The 20308-nt window shown below is 41.9% G+C and overlaps 1 protein-coding gene across 1 annotated transcript in view; it reads left to right on the top strand.

The window, feature by feature from the left end:
* adgrl1a (adhesion G protein-coupled receptor L1a) overlaps positions 1-20308 on the top strand; it is a 370320-nt gene that overhangs the window by 292556 nt on the left and 57456 nt on the right. The window contains exons 10-12 of the mRNA XM_060942476.1: positions 14757-14942; positions 15146-15184; positions 18324-18504. Coding sequence (XP_060798459.1) covers positions 14757-14942; positions 15146-15184; positions 18324-18504 — 406 coding nt within the window. The remainder of the gene's footprint in view (positions 1-14756; positions 14943-15145; positions 15185-18323; positions 18505-20308) is intronic.

Consider the following 20308-nt stretch of genomic DNA (forward strand, 5'->3'; position numbering starts at 1 on the left):
ACGACGATCACTAACCAAAGCAATATATCCCATCATGCATTGCGGTCGCGCTGAAAGAAATCAAATTAAAAGTCTCAAATTTGATTTAATAAAAGGCAGCGGCAAAGAAGAAAGTATTCAGCCTTGATTTAAAAAAAAGAACTGAAAGATGCAGGTACTTTGAATTTATTAATGTAGGAAATCTCATCTCATTTCATCATCTGTAGCCGCTTTATCCTGTTCTACAGGGTCGCAGGCAAGCTGGAGCCTATCCCAGCTGACTACGGGCGAAAGGCGGGGTACACCCTGGACAAGTCGCCAGGTCATCACAGGGCTGACACACAGACACAGACAACCATTCACACTCACATTCACACCTACGCTCAATTTAGAGTCACCAGTTAACCTAACCTGCATGTCTTTGGACTGTGGGGGAAACCGGAGCACCCGGAGGAAACCCACGCGGACACGGGGAGAACATGCAAACTCCGCACAGAAAGGCCCTCATCGGCCACGGGGCTCGAACTCAGACCTTCTTGCTGTGAGGCGACAGCGCTAACCACTACACCACCGTGCCGCCCACAAAAATACATGCATGTGTTTATTATTTTGAAAACCCACCAGCCGACTGATCTGGCACGTTTTAATTGTGCGACAGTAATGACGTAAATGCCAGCGCGACGGACTAGTCAAGTCAAGTCAAGTTTATTTGTATAGCGCTTTTAACAATAAACATTGTCGCAAAGCAGCTTTACAGAATTTGAACGACTTAAAACATGAGCTAATTTTATCCCTAATCTATCCCCAATGAGCAAGCCTGTGGCAACGGTGGCAAGGAAAAACTCCCTCAGACAACATGAGGAAGAAACCTCGAGAGGAACCAGACTCAAAAGGGAACCCATCCTCATTTGGGCAACAACAGCCTGACTATAATATTAACAGTTTTAACAGGTATAACCCTCAACTGTCCTCATGGGGCCGTCCTTCACAGGAGTGGTGCGATAAAACTCCGACCAGACACAGGGCACCAGGATGGATCAAGCAGGTCTGAGGGGCAGAAGAGGCCAGTATCTCAATCCCAGGACCAACATGTAACTCAGAGGGACAGATTGGGGGGGGAGAGAAAGAAAACACAATTAGCGTCTGAAAGCTTTTTTTTTTTTACCAATGAGCTCACTATATAGTCCTCTATATAGTAATTCCCTATATAGGGAGTAGGGAGTAGTGAATGAGTGAGCGATTTCAGACACAGGGTTAGACTGTATGGTGTCAATAGCAAAATTCTGTTTTTATTTTTTCAAATGATTTTAAAGAGTGTGATACGGTATGGTACGCAAACCTGGTATGACAATCTTTCAGTTTAGAGTTAAAGTCCAAGCTGGGCCTTTGGTTAAAATAGCTTTGAAAATTGTAGGGCATCAAGATCAGTGTTACCTGCAGTCACTGTATGAAAAGTCAGTGCTCATGGAGGCACTGAAGATTCTGGACGACCCGACTCACATCCTGAATCAGGAATTTGCTATGCTACCCTCAGGTTGAAGATTCAGGTACCAAACTGTAGGCTAAATAAATATAAGAACTCATTCATCCCAGTTGTCATACAGATGTTAAATAGTAACAAATAGCATTGCATTTTTATTGTTCAGTATTTATTCAACCTATTTATTGGGCTTACTTTAGGCTTGACTGCTGCTGTTGTTTATTCCCCCTCTGCTCTCTGTGCTGTGCTCATTTTGCTGAGCTGCAACTACGTTCTCTCAGTGTCTGTGTTGTGTATGATGCAGCGAAGCATACAGTCAAGCTGGAAAGTCTGCACACCCCTTTCACCTTCTCCATGTTTTATTACATTACAGACTTATTCTACGATAGATTGAGTTCATTTTTTTGTCATAAAATTCTATACAAAATAGCCCATAATGACAAAGTGAAAGCAGGTTTTTAGAAAAATATATAGATGTTATTTACCAGCTGGGAGGTCCGTATGGTGAAATACCATGACTGAGGTCTTGAAAGTACTGAGCGAGGCCCTCTGGGCCGAGGTCAGTATTCAAGGCCGAGGTCACGGTATTTCACCATACGGACCGACCTTAAGCTGGTAAAAAATATATGTATTTTTTTCTTTACCAAATTCTAACAGAAAACGAGAGCGCCCGAAAGGGAAAACCGAGCCGAGCCGCCATTTTGAATCCTCATTCACGGCTGTAATGCAAATGGCTTCCTCCTCGGTATACAAGTGCACTTCCATGGCAGGAAAACAAAACTACCGGTACATTTTGCCGCCTATGTAGTCCCCTATTTATACAAAATTGAGTCATTCAGGATTCAGCCATGTTTTTGCTCGGCGTTAGCAACAGTTAGAGGTTTTTAGCTTTCTCCTGAAATGTTTTCTTTTATTTCTTCTTCCTCAGGGTAGTAAAACTCGCTTTCGCTGTGAAGACTGTCATTATCGCTATGCATGCTGTAAAATTAATGCTATTCTCCTGAGAAATGCTGGCAAAAAATTAATAAGCTGTTTGATAATCTTATAAATAAATCTTATAAAAAAACGATAAATGTTGACAAAAAATGCTACTATGTTTGTTGTTGTCAACAAGCGAGTTGCCAGAGGTCCATAACCGGGGTCCGTAACTGGGGTCCGTATCGTAGGATACAGACCTGCTCGGCAGCCAATCAGAACGCAGGATTTGATGGAAACCGGACCACAAAAAAAAAAACAATTTTATTTTACTGACAAAAATAGGTTATTTAGGGGTTACATATCTGTACACGGCGGCACGGTGGTGTAGTGGTTAGCACTGTCGCCTCACAGCAAGAAGGTCCGGGTTCGAGCCCCGTGGCCGGCGAGGGCCTTTCTGTGCGGAGTTTGCATGTTCTCCCCGTGTCCGCGTGGGTTTCCTCCGGGTGCTCCGGTTTCCCCCACAGTCCAAAGACATGCAGGTTAGGTTAACTGGTGACTCTAAATTGACCGTAGGTGTGAATGTGAGTGTGAATGGTTGTCTGTGTCTATGTGTCAGCCCTGTGATGACCTGGCGACTTGTCCAGGGTGTACCCCGCCTTTCGCCCATAGTCAGCTGGGATAGGCTCCAGCTTGCCTGCGACCCTGTAGAAGGATAAAGCGGCTAGAGATAATGAGATGAGATGAGATATCTGTACACACCCTTAGCCAAATATTTGGTTGATGCACCTTTGGCAGCAATTACAGCTACAAGGTGTCTTGGGAAAGAAGCTATGAGCTTGGCACACTTGTTTCTGGGCATTTTTGCCCATTCCTCTTGGCATATCCTTGCAAGCTCCATCAGGTTGGATGGGGAGCATTGGGACAGCCATTTTCAGCTCCTTCCACAGACGTTCAATTGGATTCAGGTCTGGGCTCTGGCTGGGCCACTCAAGGACATTCACAAACTTTCTCTGAAACCACTCTTTTGTTCTCTTGGCTGTGTGCTTCAGGTCATTGTCATGTTGGAAGATAAACCTTCGCCCCAGTCTGAGCTCCAGAGCGCTCTGGAGCAGGTTTTCTTCAAGGATCTCAGTGTACTTAGCTGCATTCATCTTTCCCTCTATCAGGACTAGTCGCCCTGTTCCCGCTGCTGAAAAACATCCCCACATCATGATGCTGCCACCGCCATGCTTCACTGTAGAGATGGCATTAGCCAGGTGATGAGCAGTGCCTGGTTTCCTCCAGATGAGACACTTGGTATTCAGGCCAAAAAGTTCAAGTTTGGTTTCATCAGACCAGAGAATCTTGTTTTTCATGGTTTGAGAGTCATCTAGGTGCCTTTTGGCAAACTCCAAGCAGGTTGTCACATGCCTTTTACTAAGGAGTGGCTTCCGTCTGGCCACTCTACCATAAAGGCCTGATTTGTGGAGTGCTGCCTGGATGGTTGATCTTCCGAAATGTTCTCCCATCTCCACAAGGATACGCTGGAGCTCGGTCAGAATGACCTTCGGGTTTCTGCTCACCTCCCTGGCCAAGGCCCGTCTTCCCCGATCGCTCAGTTTGGCCGGGCGGCCAGGTCTAGGAAGATTCTTGGTGGTTCCAAACTTCTTCCATTTACAAATGATGGTAGCCACTGTGCTCTTTGGGACCTGTAAAGCTGCAGCATTTTTTCTGTACCCTTCTCCGGATCCATGCCTTGACACAATCCTGTTTCTGAGGTCTGCAGATAATTCCTTTGACCCCATGGCTTGGAGTTTGCTCTGACATGCACCGTCAACTGTGGGACTTTATATAGGCAGGTGGTGGCAATCGCCAATCATGTCCAATCAATTGACTTTACCACAGGTGGACTCCAATTAAGTTGTAGAAACATCTCAAGCAGCATCAGTGGAAACAAAATGCACCTTAGCTCACTTTTGGGTGTCATATCAAAGGGTGTGCACACTTGTGTACATATGATATTTTACATTTTGATTTTTAATAAATTAGCACAAATTTTAAAAACCTGCTTTCACTTTGTCATTATGGGCTATTTTGTGTAGAATTTTGCAACAGAAATGAGTAGAATAATTCTGTAACGTTATAAAATGTGGAGAAGATGAAAGGGGTGTGCAGACTTTCTGGCTTAACTGTATGTTTGTATGTTCTATTTATGTGTTGTTTTTATGTAGTATGTGAGCTACTGTCGGTCTGTGATGCAGTAACTGGAGCCCAAGATGAATTTCCCCTTTGAGGACACTAAAGTATACTTTATCTTTATTACATGTTAAAACATACACAGACTTATACACAGAACACATATATGACTATACAGTGCCTTGCAAAAGTATTCATACCCCTTGAACTTTTTCACATTTTTCCACCTTATAACCACGAACTTAAAAGTTTTTTTTATTGAGATTTTATGTGATAGACCAACACAGAGTAGCACATAATTGTGAAGTGAAACGAAAATGATAAATGGTCTTCAAAATTTTAAATAAACATAAATCTGAAAAATGTGGTGTGCATTAGTATTCAACCCCCTGTACTCTGATACCTCTAAATACAATCCAGTGCAATCAATTGCCTTCAGAAGTCATCTAATTAGTTAATAGAGTCCTACTGTGTGTAATTTACTCTCAGCATAAATACACTTGTTCTGTGAAGGCCTCAGTGGTTTGTTAGAGAACACTGAAGAACAAACAGCATCATGAAGACCAAAGAACTCACCAGACAGGTCAGGGATAAAGTTCTGGAGAAGTTTAAAGCAGAGTTAGGTTATTAAAAAAATATCCCAAGCTCTGAACATCTCAAGAAGCACTGTTCAATCCATCATTCAAAAATGGAAAAAGTGTGGCACAACTGCAAACCTGCCAAGACATGGCCGTCTACCTAAACTGACAGAGCGAGCAAGGAGAGCACTGGTCAGAGAAGCAGCCAAGAGGCCCATGATCACTCTGGAGGAGCTGCAGAAATCCACAGCTCAGGTAGGAGAATCTGTGCACAGGACAACTATAAGTCATACACTCCACAAATCTGGCCTTTTTGGAAGAGTGGCAAGAAGAAAGCCATTGTTGAAAGACAGGCATAAGAAGTCCCGTTTGCAGTTTGCCAGAAGCCATGTAGGGGACACAGCAAACATGTGGAAGAAGGTGCTTTGGTCAGATGAGATCAAAGTTGAACTTTTTGGCCTAAATGCAAAGCGCTATGTGTGGTGGAAAACTAACACTGCACACACCATCCCCACTGTGAAACATGGTGGTGGCAGCATCATGCTATGGGGATGCTTTTCTTCAGCAGGGACAGGGAAGCTGGTCAGAGTTGATGGGAAGATGGATGGAGCTAAATACAGGGCAATCCTGGAAGAAAACCTGTTGGAGGCTACAAAAGACTTGAGACTGGGAAGGAGATTCACCTTCCAGCAAGACAATGACCCTAAACATACAGCCAGAGCTACAATGGAATGGTTTAGATCAAAGAATATTCTTGTGTTAGAATGGCCCAGTCAAAGTCCAGACCTAAATCCCATTGAGCATCTGTGGCAAGACTTGAAAATTGCTGTTCACAGACGCTCTCCATCCAGTCTGGCTGAGCTTGAGCTATTTTGCAAAGAAGAATGGGCAAAAATTTCATTGTCTAGATGTGCAAAGCTGGTAGAGACATACCACAACAGACTTGCAGCTGTAATTGCAGCAAAAGGTGGCTCTACAAAGTATTGATGCAGGGGGGCTGAATACTAATGCACATCACATTTTTCAGATTTTTATTTGTTTAAAATTTTGAAGACCATTTATCATTTCCGTTTCACTTTACAATTATGTGCTACTCTGTGTTGGTCTATCACATAAAATCTCAATAAAAAACTTTTAAGTTCGTGGTTGTAAGGTGGAAAAATGTGAAAAAGTTCAAGGGGTATGAATACTTTTGCAAGGCACTGTAGAGGCAGATATTCAAAAAAAATCATCAAAAATCATAATCAAATTGTAATCGGCCAATTATACCATGCTATGGTATGTTTTTTATTTTATTTTGTTTTTTATATCTTCTTTACTGTTCGGTATAAAGCAACCAATCAATCAATCAATGGTACTACACATCCTCAGATACCTCTGTGATAATTCACTTGTAATTTTACCGTGGCATTTTCTAACGAGACCGTCAACAATGGCGTAGCTCACTCCGGCCCCATCTAGTCCAGAAGGAACGATCTAAAGTGGGCCACTTTGCGCAATAAATGTTGCAAGCTATATATACACTATATACAAGCTATATATAGAAGCAATATCCACCCTAGGAATACCAACCTGACACATAGACACAGACAACCATTCACACCTATGGTCAATTTAGAGTCACCAGTTAACCTAACCTGCATGTCTTTGGACTGTGGGGGAAACCGGAGCACCCGGAGGAAACCCATGCGGACACGGGGAGAACATGCAAACTCCGCACAGAAAGGCCCTTGCCGGCCCCAGGGCTCGAACCCAGGACCTTCTTGCTGTGAGGCAACAGCGCTAACCACTACACCACCGTGCCGCCCCCGAGAAGAAGTGATTTTTTTTTAACTGCTCAGTAAGGCTTAATTAGTCCATAACTTCATTAATAATTGTAATGAAGCAAATCTGTGTTGAAGTTATATGCACCCTGGGTACCCCTACCTTCGTGACAGAAAAAAATCAAAATCGGTGAAGCATTGAGGGAGAAGAAGCGATTTGTGTGGAAACTGCTCATTAGGGCTTAATTACTCCATATCTTCATTATTAATTGCAATTATGCAAATGTGGGTTGAAGCTGTATGCACCCTAGGCAGACCAACCTTCCTGCCAAAAAGAATAAAAATCAGTGAAGAATTGAGATGGAAGAAGTGATTTTTGTGAAATGTGGACGACAGATGACAGACGACACATAACAGAAGCTCATTGCCTGTCGGCCAGAGGAGCTAATGATCATAAAAAAAAAAACAATCGAATTGCTGACATGTTTTGCTAGATTTTTGTAAAATAGACCATATTTCGCCATGATTTAACTTTGCTCCTTAAAATATATGCTTCCTCCTCCTCCTAAACTTCATGCCAGCATAGCGTTGAACCCACCAGTGCCACCGAACTCCACCATTTCTCACGGTCTTGTCTGAGTGCTGGGATGTCCTCCAGCCTCTAATTGATCTGGAGGTCTTGACGAACAACACCATTCCAACAGGTTTGTGATCAGCCACAAGGGCGTCTCCATCCCGCCGCTGGTGGGTCAGACTCATAAATGGCTCTTGTGGGGTGGTGATCTGTGTAGCGTAGGATGGTCTTATCGTTGCGGGGGATGTTTGGTTGGTTAGTCCTCTGGTGGAGCTCCTCGTTGGAGACGTGGTCATACCAATGCATCCCCTCAATAGTCCTGAGGGCACGGGTCTCAAAAATATATCCTTGCTATCCTTTTATTCTTATATTTGAAAACATTTTTACAATAGTAAAGAAACAAGAACAAAACACACAGACTTTACGAAACCAATCATGAAAGTCAGTAAACATTCAAGACCCAAAACAGGTTTTGCTCAAAATCTGACATTTTACAAAAATCTAACAAAAAAGACCAGCAAGGGTAAGAAGGAAGTACAAACTCAAAGATACTAAAATTTAAACCCTTGGGAAAAATCTAAACACAGGTATGTAAATATGGATTGATGAGAGGTGATGGGCAGGTAGATGGGGGAATCCAGAAACAGAGAAATCAGAGGATTTGGCAAATTTTTTTGCGAAAAAAGATTTCGATCAAACTCTTGGTAATGCGTATATGCGTATCGTAATACTTTGCGATGCACATGCATCAGCACAGTCCTTAACCCTTTGATGCAAAACATATGCACACCCCTTCTAATGCACAACATGGGTCAAAAATGACCCGCATTCATTTTCCAGGTTATTTCATGCTGACTGAGTTTTTCTTTGCTCTATCTTTTGAAATCAATTTATTTTATGATTGAATATTCCACGTATTCTTTAAATATCTTGTTTTTAATTACCACAAATCATTAATTTATTTTTTTCTTTCCTACTTTATGAACAAAAATACTTTTTATATTACTACACATGGGTCATCCAAGTGTGATTTAAAATTAAATGTCTTAATACTATAATAATAATAATTTGTTTCAAGTAATTACTTTAGCAGTGAATGGGGCCAGTTATTTATTTATTAACTATGTAGTTCGCTAAGCCAACTACAATAAAATTAGCTCACTAAAGTAGAATATGTCAACAGCTCGGTAGCTAATAGTAATTACTTGTAACTTTCTGACGAGTAATCTACTCACTCTCAAAGTAACCTAAACATAATCCATTTTTTTTTCCTAAGGTAATGTTTGAACAATTGAAAACCATTACTTGCGTGTATTAGATGGGCAAAGGGTGCTGTGCTGAGCTGTGAAATGTCTGACACGAGCACAATTCACAATTCCCACCAAACGCTGGAGTAAATGCATGCGGGTCGGTTCTGACCCATGTGTGTAAACTTGATGTAGAATTACAAAAGCTGTGCTTGTTCATAACTTAAGAAAGGAAAAATAAAAATGATGATTTGTGCTAAACAAAAACAAGATATTTACTGCATATTTGGAAAAGTAAATGACAAAATGAATTTATTTCAAAAGTAGATCATAGAAACACTCAGCCATACATGAAATAACCTGGAAAATGAACGCAGGTCGTTTTGACCCATGTTGTGCATTAGAAGGGTAGTGATATATCTGTGACGAATCTCAGTCATCCGGGTACATAGTAATCTGTGGTTGGTTGAAGAGAGCAACTGGACTTGTTTGAAGATTCTTGAAAACGTTTCGCCTCTCATCCTAAAGGCATCCTCAGTTCTGTCTGACTAATAGGGAGTATCCAGTATTTATCCTCTCATGGATCATCATAGAATCCGAATCAGAATGCTGATGGCTGCATTGTAGGTGGCTGATAAAAGATGTCATAGACACCCACCTCTGTTCAGTGATGGTCGTTCCAGGTTGACAAAAATGAACGATCCTCTCTGGCTAAGATGTCTGCCAGTTTTCTGGAAGTCCTCTCATAGGACGAGAGGCGAAACGTTTTCAAGAATCTTCAAGCAAGTCCAGTTGCTCTCTTCAACCAACCACAAATTACTATATACCTGGATGACTGAGATTCATCCCAGATATGTTTCTACGCACTTTGGGATGAGATCCCTATGAGAGGACTTCCAGAAAACTGGCAGACATCTTAGCCAGAGAGGATCGTTCATTTTTGTCAACCTGGAACGACCATCACTGAACAGAGGTGGGTGTCTATGACATCTTTGATCAGCCACCTACAATGCAGCCATCAGCATTCTGATTCGGATTCTATGATGATCCATGAGAGGATAAATACTGGATACTCCCTATTAGACAGACAGAACTGAGGATGCCTTTAGGATGAGAGGCGAAACGTCTTCAAGAATCTTCAAACAAGTCCAGTTGCTCTCTTCTACCAACCACAGAAGGGTAGTGATACAAAAATGGTTTTTATTCAAAAAGTAAGAAAGGAAAAAATAAAATAAGGATGTATGATGATCAAAAACAAGTTAATTGAGGAATACCTTGAATACTGAATGATGGAATTAATTTATTGCAAAGATATAGAAGATAAAAACTCAGCCGGGTCACTTTTGACCCATGTTTTGCATCAAAGGGTTAAATAGGCAAACACACAGTTCCTTAACTGAGCTCAGGTGTGTCTTGTTCACGGTGCGTGTGCTGGAGTCCACTCGGTGCACGCGCAGCCCGAGGTGCGCCTTCAGGTGCACGCGCCACAGCGCATAGGACTGACACTCCATCACTGATGAAGCTGGCAAATCTTGAAATTCATCTAAATTGGAATGATCTGGCCGCTGTGTAAACAGTTTTCAAAATGGCGGCACTGATACTTCACGTTTGATGTCTCGCACAAGGCTCGTGAAGATCACGCGGATAAGCGACGCCTACCGTGGACCAAACGAACTACATTCAACATGGCTAAAAACCGAAAAGGCAGATAAGTGTAATATAATATACCAATCCAATTCACGATATAAGGTTAATAAAACCGAAAACGTAATGGAATAATATGAGACGCCTCACCAAATCCAGGGACACATGTCTGGCGAAACGAATCCGAGATAATCGCAAAAGAAGCATTTTTTTTTTCGAAATTTGTGATTTTCGTTTTTTTCCATCATGTGCAAGTTGAGATCTTGAAGAATGCAATCAGTATTTCAGATAATAGATTGTTTTGTTGGAAAAGCATACATTTTTTGTTGCAAAATGTCTCGTTTTTGTCAGGACTGTAGCCTGCTGGGGGGTGTGGGTAAATTACCATATGGGCCATTCACATGATGATTTAAGTCTTTTTTTTTTTTCGCCAATCAGCTGTATGATACGAGCTGAGCACATGGCTACTTAAGCTGCATACAGGTGTGTAATTTCACTATGGAATGAGCAAGCTAGACGTGGTGACCTTTGTTTACATGAAAGTAGCATCATGCTTGCTGGTAGGGGGTAGGGCTTTCCTTAATGTCATGCAAATGGGCACCATTATGTGCCCGCCCTGCACCCAGAGTAGCTGAGATGGAAAACTTTGAGGGCGATTTTCTCCCTTTCCTGTTTTAAGAGGTATGCACTTTCAAAAGGCCACACATTCTTCAAATATTGTCAGATCTCCACATGGAAGGCATCATTGGAAATCTTAGAAACTGTACTTTCTGAATCTGTCAATAACTCAAAATGCCCCCGGGCCGACATGTGTCCCTGGATTCTGTGATCTGACACATATGTTAATTAAGAAACAAAGCAAGTTTAAAAATGACTAAAGTTCCCCTTTAATGATAGGCCGTATGCCTTTGGAATGAGTTTACAGGGGATGATTTTCCATTTCAGGAAATCGCCAATTCCATTTTTTCCCCCCGTTTTCTTTGATAAGAGATGGGAAAAGGTTCTAAGTCCTGATGATACAGTTTTGGAGTTCTGAAATTCATCAAAACAAAACTTGAGCAATAAAACTCATCTCATCTCATTATCTCTAGCCGCTTTATCCTTCTACAGGGTCGCAGGCAAGCTGGAGCCTATCCCAGCTGACTACGGGCGAAAGGCGGGGTACACCCTGGACAAGTCACCAGGTCATCACAGGGCTGACACATAGACACAGACAACCATTCACACTCACATTCACACCTACGCTCAATTTAGAGTCACCAGTTAACCTAACCTGCATGTCTTTGGACTGTGGGGGAAACCGGAGCACCCGGAGGAAACCCACACGGACACGGGGAGAACATGCAAACTCCACACAGAAAGGCCCTCGCCGGCCCCGGGGCTCGAACCTGGACCTTCTTGCTGTGAGGCGACAGCGTTAACCACTACACCACCGTGCCGCCAGCAATAAAACTTTTATTGAATTTCTACATAATTATAGACTTTCAGGTTCAGTTTGAGAGAGTGAGAGAAAGAAATTGAAGAAATGTACGGTGTCACCTCTGCTGAAAGATGTCAAAATGAAATAAAAGGCATCCTGGTGTGCATGATGAAATGTCACCATAAATTCACAAAGTACTCAAGTCACAGAAATAGCAATGAACATGAACTGATGAAGAAACGAATGGTAGACCGCTTCGGCAGGATTCACCCAACCCGAGTCTCGGTATCACCACTGTGAGCTACTTTGCATTATTTATTTATTTATTTATTTATTTTAGCTTTGCCATAGCGAGCTATATACATACATACATACATACATACATATAGGATGGCTGGGAAACCACTATAGCTTGTACCAATGACAGTTGCCCCATTGGACCTACGGTAATCTGCATGTCTTTGAATGTTTTACCGAGATAAAAAGCGTCCCGCCGTTTACGATTCCGGAGATCGCTGAAGCAAGTGAGCAAAATCATGTGACCAATATCATGTGGGGCGTGTTTGAGCTACTTTTAACCAAAACACGTCGGCGTGGGTGAACATGGCGGACTCGGGTCTCCCTCCAGCACAAAAGAAAAGGGAAAACCTGCCTAGTGAGTGCAACTGCAAGATAGAGTGAGGTTAGAGAGATGACGTGTCATTTTTCTGGACAGATAACTAAACCATTCTAGCTAGCGCTTAGCTATCTTAGCCTTAGAATGCATGGGCTCGAGTCCACGGTAGCGAGTATGGAGTTACACACGTAATGTTTTGATCTTACAGAGAAAGAAACGAGAACACAAAAACAGGAACAGAGAAAAGATATGGTATAGATGTTCGTCTTTCTTTTGTTTCACGGATCTATTCGTGAACGTCAACCACAAATTACATCCCTGTGACTCAAAACTCTCCGAGGTCGTTCCAGAGTCACGATGTTTTCCACGTATCACCATCTCAGTGTGACGCAGTTCCATAGTTACGCTAATTAGTTAAAGCGCCTTCCTCGCGTTTGGCTGTTTCCTGTTTCCGTAGGGCCGTACTGTTTACCTCAAGAGGGACGGAAACGGCCCCAACATGGAGAAAAGTGACCCTCAGGACATCAAAATGATCACATCCCATTCGTCCGCATGATATTGTTCTTGCAGGACAGAGGAAAATGGCATGCACAATAAACAGTTAAAACATTTCAGATGACTTTGCAGTCAACACCTTTAATATACTCAGCAAAAATAAAAACTTGACACTCATTATTTTTCAAATAGTGTTTAGAAACTTTTCTTGAAAGAGTTCTTGTTGTGATTATGGTTAAATGCATTGTCAAGGGCATTACATCACACATTCATTCTACTGGTCGGGCCTACGTAGCACGTGCGAGAGCACTGCACGCTAAAATCACGTTTCCACATGACACAAGTGACGTGACCTATTGATACACGTGCAATTGATCTCACGGTAGCAGAGTAGAGTGTCATCTCAGAAAAACAAGGTTTTATGGTTAATTATTCGTTAATTTGCAATGCCACGACTGTCAAACATTCAGCGTGAACGTGCCATTGGCATGCTGAATACGGGAACATCCGTCACTGACGTTGCGAGGGTTATGGGATGCAGTCGACAGACCATCCATAATCTCCAGACACGTCTCCATCAAACTGGCACCACAGCCGACCGCCCCCGTCCTGGTCGACCACATGTGACGTCACACGCAGAAGACCGACAGATTGTCTTACGTCATTTGCGTAATCGGTTTGTCACTGCCACATCCACTGGGAATGAATTGTTTGGAGGTCGAGTGACTGCCCAAACCATTCGAAATCGCCTGCGCTCTGCTCTGCATTAAGTTGTGACTCACAGTGTCGTCGCATTTCCGTTGGAACCGATTCTATGACAAACATGATCTGTATGCTATAGCATCTTTAATGACAAGATGATTGAATACAATCGTTATTTCAAACCTATTTTCCAAAATGTTCAAATTATTGACTTTGAAACGAGTGTAAAGTTTTTATTTTTGTTGAGTTTAGTTTATAGTTTAGTTTATAGCTGCTGGAACTAACTGGTTTTGTGTAAATACAAATGGATAAAACACAACATCTAGCTCTTTAATATATGACACTTTGTTCATGTTTATTTTGTGAATCTGTGTGGTGTTGGAGGAATAAAACACTTCAGGGTGGGAACGATAACTCCACCTCATCACTCCACCACGCTGTTAATTACTTTCCTATTATTTGGAATGTTCTACGATTAGTCATGTGATGTAAGTCAGACTAATTTTAAAGCTTAAACCTTTTGGTGAAATAATAAACTTCCATATCACTTGATGGAGGAAGAGGAGTCTGGAAAGCCACTTTTGTTGGCACACATTGTTATATACATATATATCTCATCTCATTATCTGTAGCCGCTTTATCCTGTTCTACAGGGTCGCAGGCAAGCTGGAGCCTATCCCAGCTGACTACGGGCGAAAGGCGGGGTACACCCTGGACAAGTCGCCAGGTCATCACAGGGCTGACACATAGACACAGACAACCATTCACACTCACATTCACACCTACGGCCAATTTAGAGTCACCAGTTAACCTAACCTGCATGTCTTTGGACTGTGGGGGAAACCGGAGCACCCGGAGGAAACCCACAGGGACACGGGGAGAACATGCAAACTCCGCACAGAAAGGCTCTTGCCGGCCATGGGGCTCGAACCCGGACCTTCTTGCTGTGAGGCGACAGCGCTATATATGGGGTTTGTGCCTTGCTTCAGGGCACTTCAGCCATTCCTGCTGGTCCAGGGAATCAAACTGGCAACCTTTTGGTTCCAAAGCTGCTTCTGTAACCTTTTAGACCATGGCTTCCCATAGCTAGGCCACGAAATTATGTACCAATCATGAAAATATTTTGAAGTGAATGTTATAACAATGCCCGTGTGTCTGTGTGTAGATAAAGAGTGGTGAGAATGCAGCGAACATTGCCAGTGAGTTAGTGAACCACACGCGGAGTCGGATCCACGCCGGAGATGTCAGCTCAACTGTCCGTCTCATCGAGCAGCTGCTGGACATCCTGGACGCTCAGCTTCAGCCCCTGAGACCCGGAAACAAAGAGTCAGCCACTCGCAACTACAACAAGGTTTTACACACACACACACACACACACACACACACACACACACACACACACACACACACACAGAACCAGAAAGTAAATACCAGATGTTCCACATGTAAATGGAACAAAATGAAATACAACGTACTGAAAAGTGGAGAAATAAAATGTGGTGTTTTTGTAATGTGTGTGTGTGTGTGTGTGTTTTATGGAATTCTGACATACAGCTACAGAAGAGGGAGAGGAACTGCCGAGCATACGTTCAGGTACTGCAGCTTGTCCTTCTCTCTCTCTCTCTCTCTCTCTCTCTCTCTGTCACTCACTTTACTAAACACTTTGTGGTTTTAATCATTTAAAAATGTCCACGTCACACATTTTATCCATCTACAGTTATATTTAACGTTGTTCTACATCTTTGAAACATCGTTAGTTCCTGTTCTCACTTACATTATAGCAGCTATAAATGTCCTGTCCCTCACCAGCTCTTCAGTCTTTCTCTCGCTCTTGAAGTTCATTTATAGCTGCACTTCTGTCCGAGCTGCTGCTCTGGAAAATGAATCAACACCTTCTGACCAATCGGAATCCAGAATTCAGCAGCACTGGAGTAGATTCTGTATATTATCTGTTTTGTAATTTGAGAAGATCTTTCTGTATAGTCACATTTTGGACATGCAACGAAAATAATAGAGCGGCGGCTACAATTATCGACACCTTAACGATCTTTTGGCCGTTGCAAAAGTAGAAAAGACTTTCAAAATGTAAACTGTGCATGAATAATTACTCAAACTTCCACTTGAAAAAAAATATGAGTTGATTCCTGATTACTTAGCGTATCAGATCACATGACACCGTTCCACAATTAGACACCTTTTTCCACAATTATCAACATCCAGATGATTAAATTTAAAAAATAATCGGTATGTGGTATTAAGTTAACAAAACAGTTTTTATTTAAAATTTGTTTTCCATATATTTATATTTAGTACAAAATATATTTTATATAAATATATGGATGTCGGTGTTTACGTAAATGAGGAAGTAATTCTAATGTTTGTAAAGAAATGAACTGATAATGTTTAACCTGCATCAGAAAATCTTTCTGTTCCACTTTCTAAGTATTTTTGTAGATCACATTTTGTTACTCATTCATTGTTGTTTGTATTAATTTCTAGTTTTGTCGTTTACCAATAAATATCAACAGGGAATCGACACTGTAACCACATGAACATCCAGGTCAAAGGTCGCATGTCATTCCTCGAACCCAAATATAAAATGTCTACTGATATTGTAATATGTGGTCGATATTTACAGCAAACTAAAAAAAAAAAAAATCTGAATGGAATCGAAAAATCTGAATATTTCCAGCATGTAATTTTTTTATATGCTCGGAATTTAATTCTGGTCTAATTCTATTTACTGCAATTGGATTCCAAATACTCTATAAACATTTCATTCTGTTATGGAAATCAGAAAAAAAATATTATAAATCACAGCACTTTTATTATTATTATTTTTTAAAGTACTTCATCTACTTCAACAATGTTACACAAAGATCGATCCGTACCAATTGTAAATGTCCCTTAATTCCACAGCGTGTCGATAATGGTGGACACCGGTGAACGTGATCACTATTATCGACACCTCACGTGACGCCTCAAACAAGCATTTAGATACAAAATGGCGACTGTCAGATGAAAGAGTAAGAAACAAAGTAGGTTTCAACAAGGAGATCATGAAATATCGGTGAATTTGATCAGTAAAAACATGTCCATGATCTTTCCACCATGCTTACCTGCGATGATAACGTCTGGGTTTTCTGAAAAAATGCTGATCACGCTAAAAAAAAAAAAAAAGAATCCATCTCAGGTAACGAGCTGTGTCATCAGACGACAATATCAAAGGGCAAGGCGGGTCTTCCAGTTGATTAATTAACCAATAATAACTGTTGGAACTGAAACTACCCTTTGTAAAATTGTTTTTTATCTGTAAATCTGAAAAAGTGTCGAGTGTTGATGATTGCAGCCGCCGCTCGAAATAAATATCAACTCAAGAGTGTGATTTGGTTTATTTATGACTCATTTATAGATTTTAAAACTGCTCTGTGAAAAGAGTTGCGCTCCAAATGCAAGGTTCGGTGCTTTTTCTTGCCAGTGTTGTGCTTAATTGCTGGTTAATTTAAAAAAATAAATAAATAAACTTAGATCCACAAATAAACTCCTGCTCAGCTTTCGAGACAATTCCAGACACACACACACACACACACACACACACATATATATATATATATATATATATATATATATATATATATATTAGTGCTGTCAAAAATGTCACGTTATTAACGCGTTAATTTGACTCAATTTTAACGGCGATAATTTTTTTATCACGAGATTAACACTCTGACATGATGTAGGTTTTTCATAAGCTTTTCAAACTGCCAGGAACTTGGAACAGAGACTTTGCTTAGAAAACCGATAGCAGATAGACTGTGATGCCCCGCCCCGCACAGCCAGAGTCCTCTGCCCCCCCCCAAAGAACCAGCGCGGGCAGGGCGCGCTAGTAGAGATGGGATTTATGGCTCTTTGATGGGATCCGCATCTTTGTGATCCGTTCTTTGAAAAGAGCCGTTCAAAAGACTGGCTCATTTGGCTCTTTTTAAATATTTATTCAGTTTTAAGAAGACAGTGTCTAAAGAAGCCAGATCCCTCTGAACTGTAAACTCAATGCTATCCCAGAAATCCTTCCTGTAATATGCAAATTTGGCCGCCTCTGATTGGACAGCGCGACGCATCAACAGGCAGAAAGTGTAAAAGTACAAAATGTGTTAAGTGAGCTGAAACAGTAAAGATCAGATTCAATGCAATATTTATCAACGAACAACTTAAACTTAATATAATAGTGTACTTTATATTATAATCAAGTATGTCAAGCCTACCGTCACTGTGTAACCTATCTCTCTGATTAGAGTTGTAGACTAACTCAAACAGTAGATCATTTCACTCATGGTTCTCTTGCTAGCCCCGCGCCGGTGCTCGGCTTAGGTTTCACTTTGCAGTGGCTGTGTCAAGACGTGTTATGCTTTGCAATAAAAAAAAAAAAAACATTGGTACAAAGCAAGCCCATTCACTTTTTTATGCTGATAAGAGAATTACAATGGTTTTTTATGTGACAAAAATGTGCGATTAAATTGCGATTAATCGCGAGTTAACTATGACAGTCGCGACATTAATCGCGATTAAATATTTTAATCGCTTGACAGCACTTATATATATATATATATATATATATATATATATATATATATATATATATATATATATATAGAGAGAGAGAGAGAGAGAGAGAGATAGGAGATCCCTGGTGGCTTTAGTGGTGGTGGATAACCTGGTGTGTGTGTGTGTGTAGGCTGTGGTTCAGACAGTAGATAACCTGCTGCGTACTGAAGCTCTGGACGCCTGGAGAGACATGAACAGCAGCGAGCAGGCTCACACTGCCACCATGCTGCTGGACGTGATGGAGAAAGGCGCCTTCCTGCTCGCCAATAACATGTACGACACCCACTTCAGTGACCACGCCCCCAACGTTGGTAAGCGCACACATGCACGCACGCACACGTACAATCCCACACTCCCCACTGACGAGCTCAAATCACATCATATCACCGTTTTATTTCCACACACATGTCCTCCAGGGTTCTGTTCCAGCCTTTCGGCTCTTTTATTATCTTTGGCGCGGAGCTCAGTTGAATTTCTTCTCAGATGACGGCGCTCAGATCGACCTCAGAACTCCGCCAACAGCTGAAAGCTAAAGCAAACAAGTAAAAACATCCTGAACAAATATCATATTCATCTTTATAATTAACAAGCGATCCTCAGCAGCATTTGGGATTTATTTTATAATTTTGATTAATGGTTTCCTACATTACCCATAATGCTGTTCGACTCCCTGCTGATCTCAGCGCAGTGGAATTGAGCCCTGGCGTCATGATGCAGCGGCGCTTTAATCCTTTAGTCTGTCCAGCTCCATAAAGCAGATCAGCTTCCATAAGTGTTACTTTCACACTAATATCACCACCGACTCCATCGCGCTCGTCATCTCAGACCTCACTAATGAGCTACAACTGCATCGGATAGCAGTGTTGCATTCTGGTCCAGTGTTTCCCAAATGTTACGTCAGAAAAACAAGCTCTTGATCTTTTGTTTTTAGGAGCTAACGTATTGAAGATGAAATTGTTTTCTCCTTTAAGTGGCGCTGCAACCAAGCAACATCCTGCTGCACCGCTTCGCTGTTTTCTCACCGCAGTAACGACAACGACAACAGCACCAAGCGACAAATTAACAGCAGAATCATGAAACGTCTGAAATATTTCAATATAAAGATATTTAATGTGAAAGACTCTGTGGTAAGGTAGCGCTTACAGGGAAGCAGGCTGCTCTTACAAACACAGAGGAGAAAATAAACACTCCTGCTTGCTATAGTTAATGTGACGCTCCTTTCTGACACGGAGAGTCCATCACGTGAACAGCTGTGTTTCAGTTACAGATGATCACTCACGCGAAAAACATCAACAACCCTCAGTAAAATTCATAACTCAGTGACTCATGCCATGTACACACGTAGCCGGGTATTTTTAAAACCGAACATTTTCCCCCCCTCCGTTTATAAAAATGTTTTATCCACACCACCTCGTCTTCGAAAAAAATCCCTTCCACACATAACCGAACATCTGTGTTTTCAATCACATTCATAAGCATTCCAAACCTGTAGATGGCATTATTTCCCCAAATCCTACCCCCTAATCACATCGCCTGTGCTCTTGGAGCAGTAGTTGGGCTTCTAAAATCTCATCTCATCTCATCTCATCTCATCTCATCTCATCTCATCTCATCATCTCTAGCCGCTTTATCCTTCTACAGGGTCGCAGGCGAGCTGGAGCCTATCCCAGCTGACTACGGGCGAAAGGCGGGGTACACCCTGGACAAGTCGCCAGGTCATCACAGGGCTGACACATAGACACAGACAACCATTCACACTCACATTCACACCTACGCTCAATTTAGAGTCACCAGTTAACCTAACCTGCATGTCTTTGGACTGTGGGGGAAACCGGAGCACCCGGAGGAAACCCACGCGAACACGGGGAGAACATGCAAACTCCGCACAGAAAGGCCCTCGCCGGCCACGGGGCTCGAACCCAGGACCTTCTTGCTGTGAGGTGACAGCGCTAACCACTACACCACCGTGCCGCCCGGCTTCTAAAATTAAACATGTAAATAGCACCTGCACAATAATTAACGCTTTCAAGGCACTACTCCGATCCATTACTCTTTAGCTAGCCGCACACTACGCCGATTTTCAGCATACCGAGCCAACTGAAGTCGCGAGTCAGG

Source organism: Neoarius graeffei, chromosome 16 (assembly GCF_027579695.1).
Source record: "Neoarius graeffei isolate fNeoGra1 chromosome 16, fNeoGra1.pri, whole genome shotgun sequence".
NCBI lineage: Eukaryota > Metazoa > Chordata > Actinopteri > Siluriformes > Ariidae > Neoarius > Neoarius graeffei.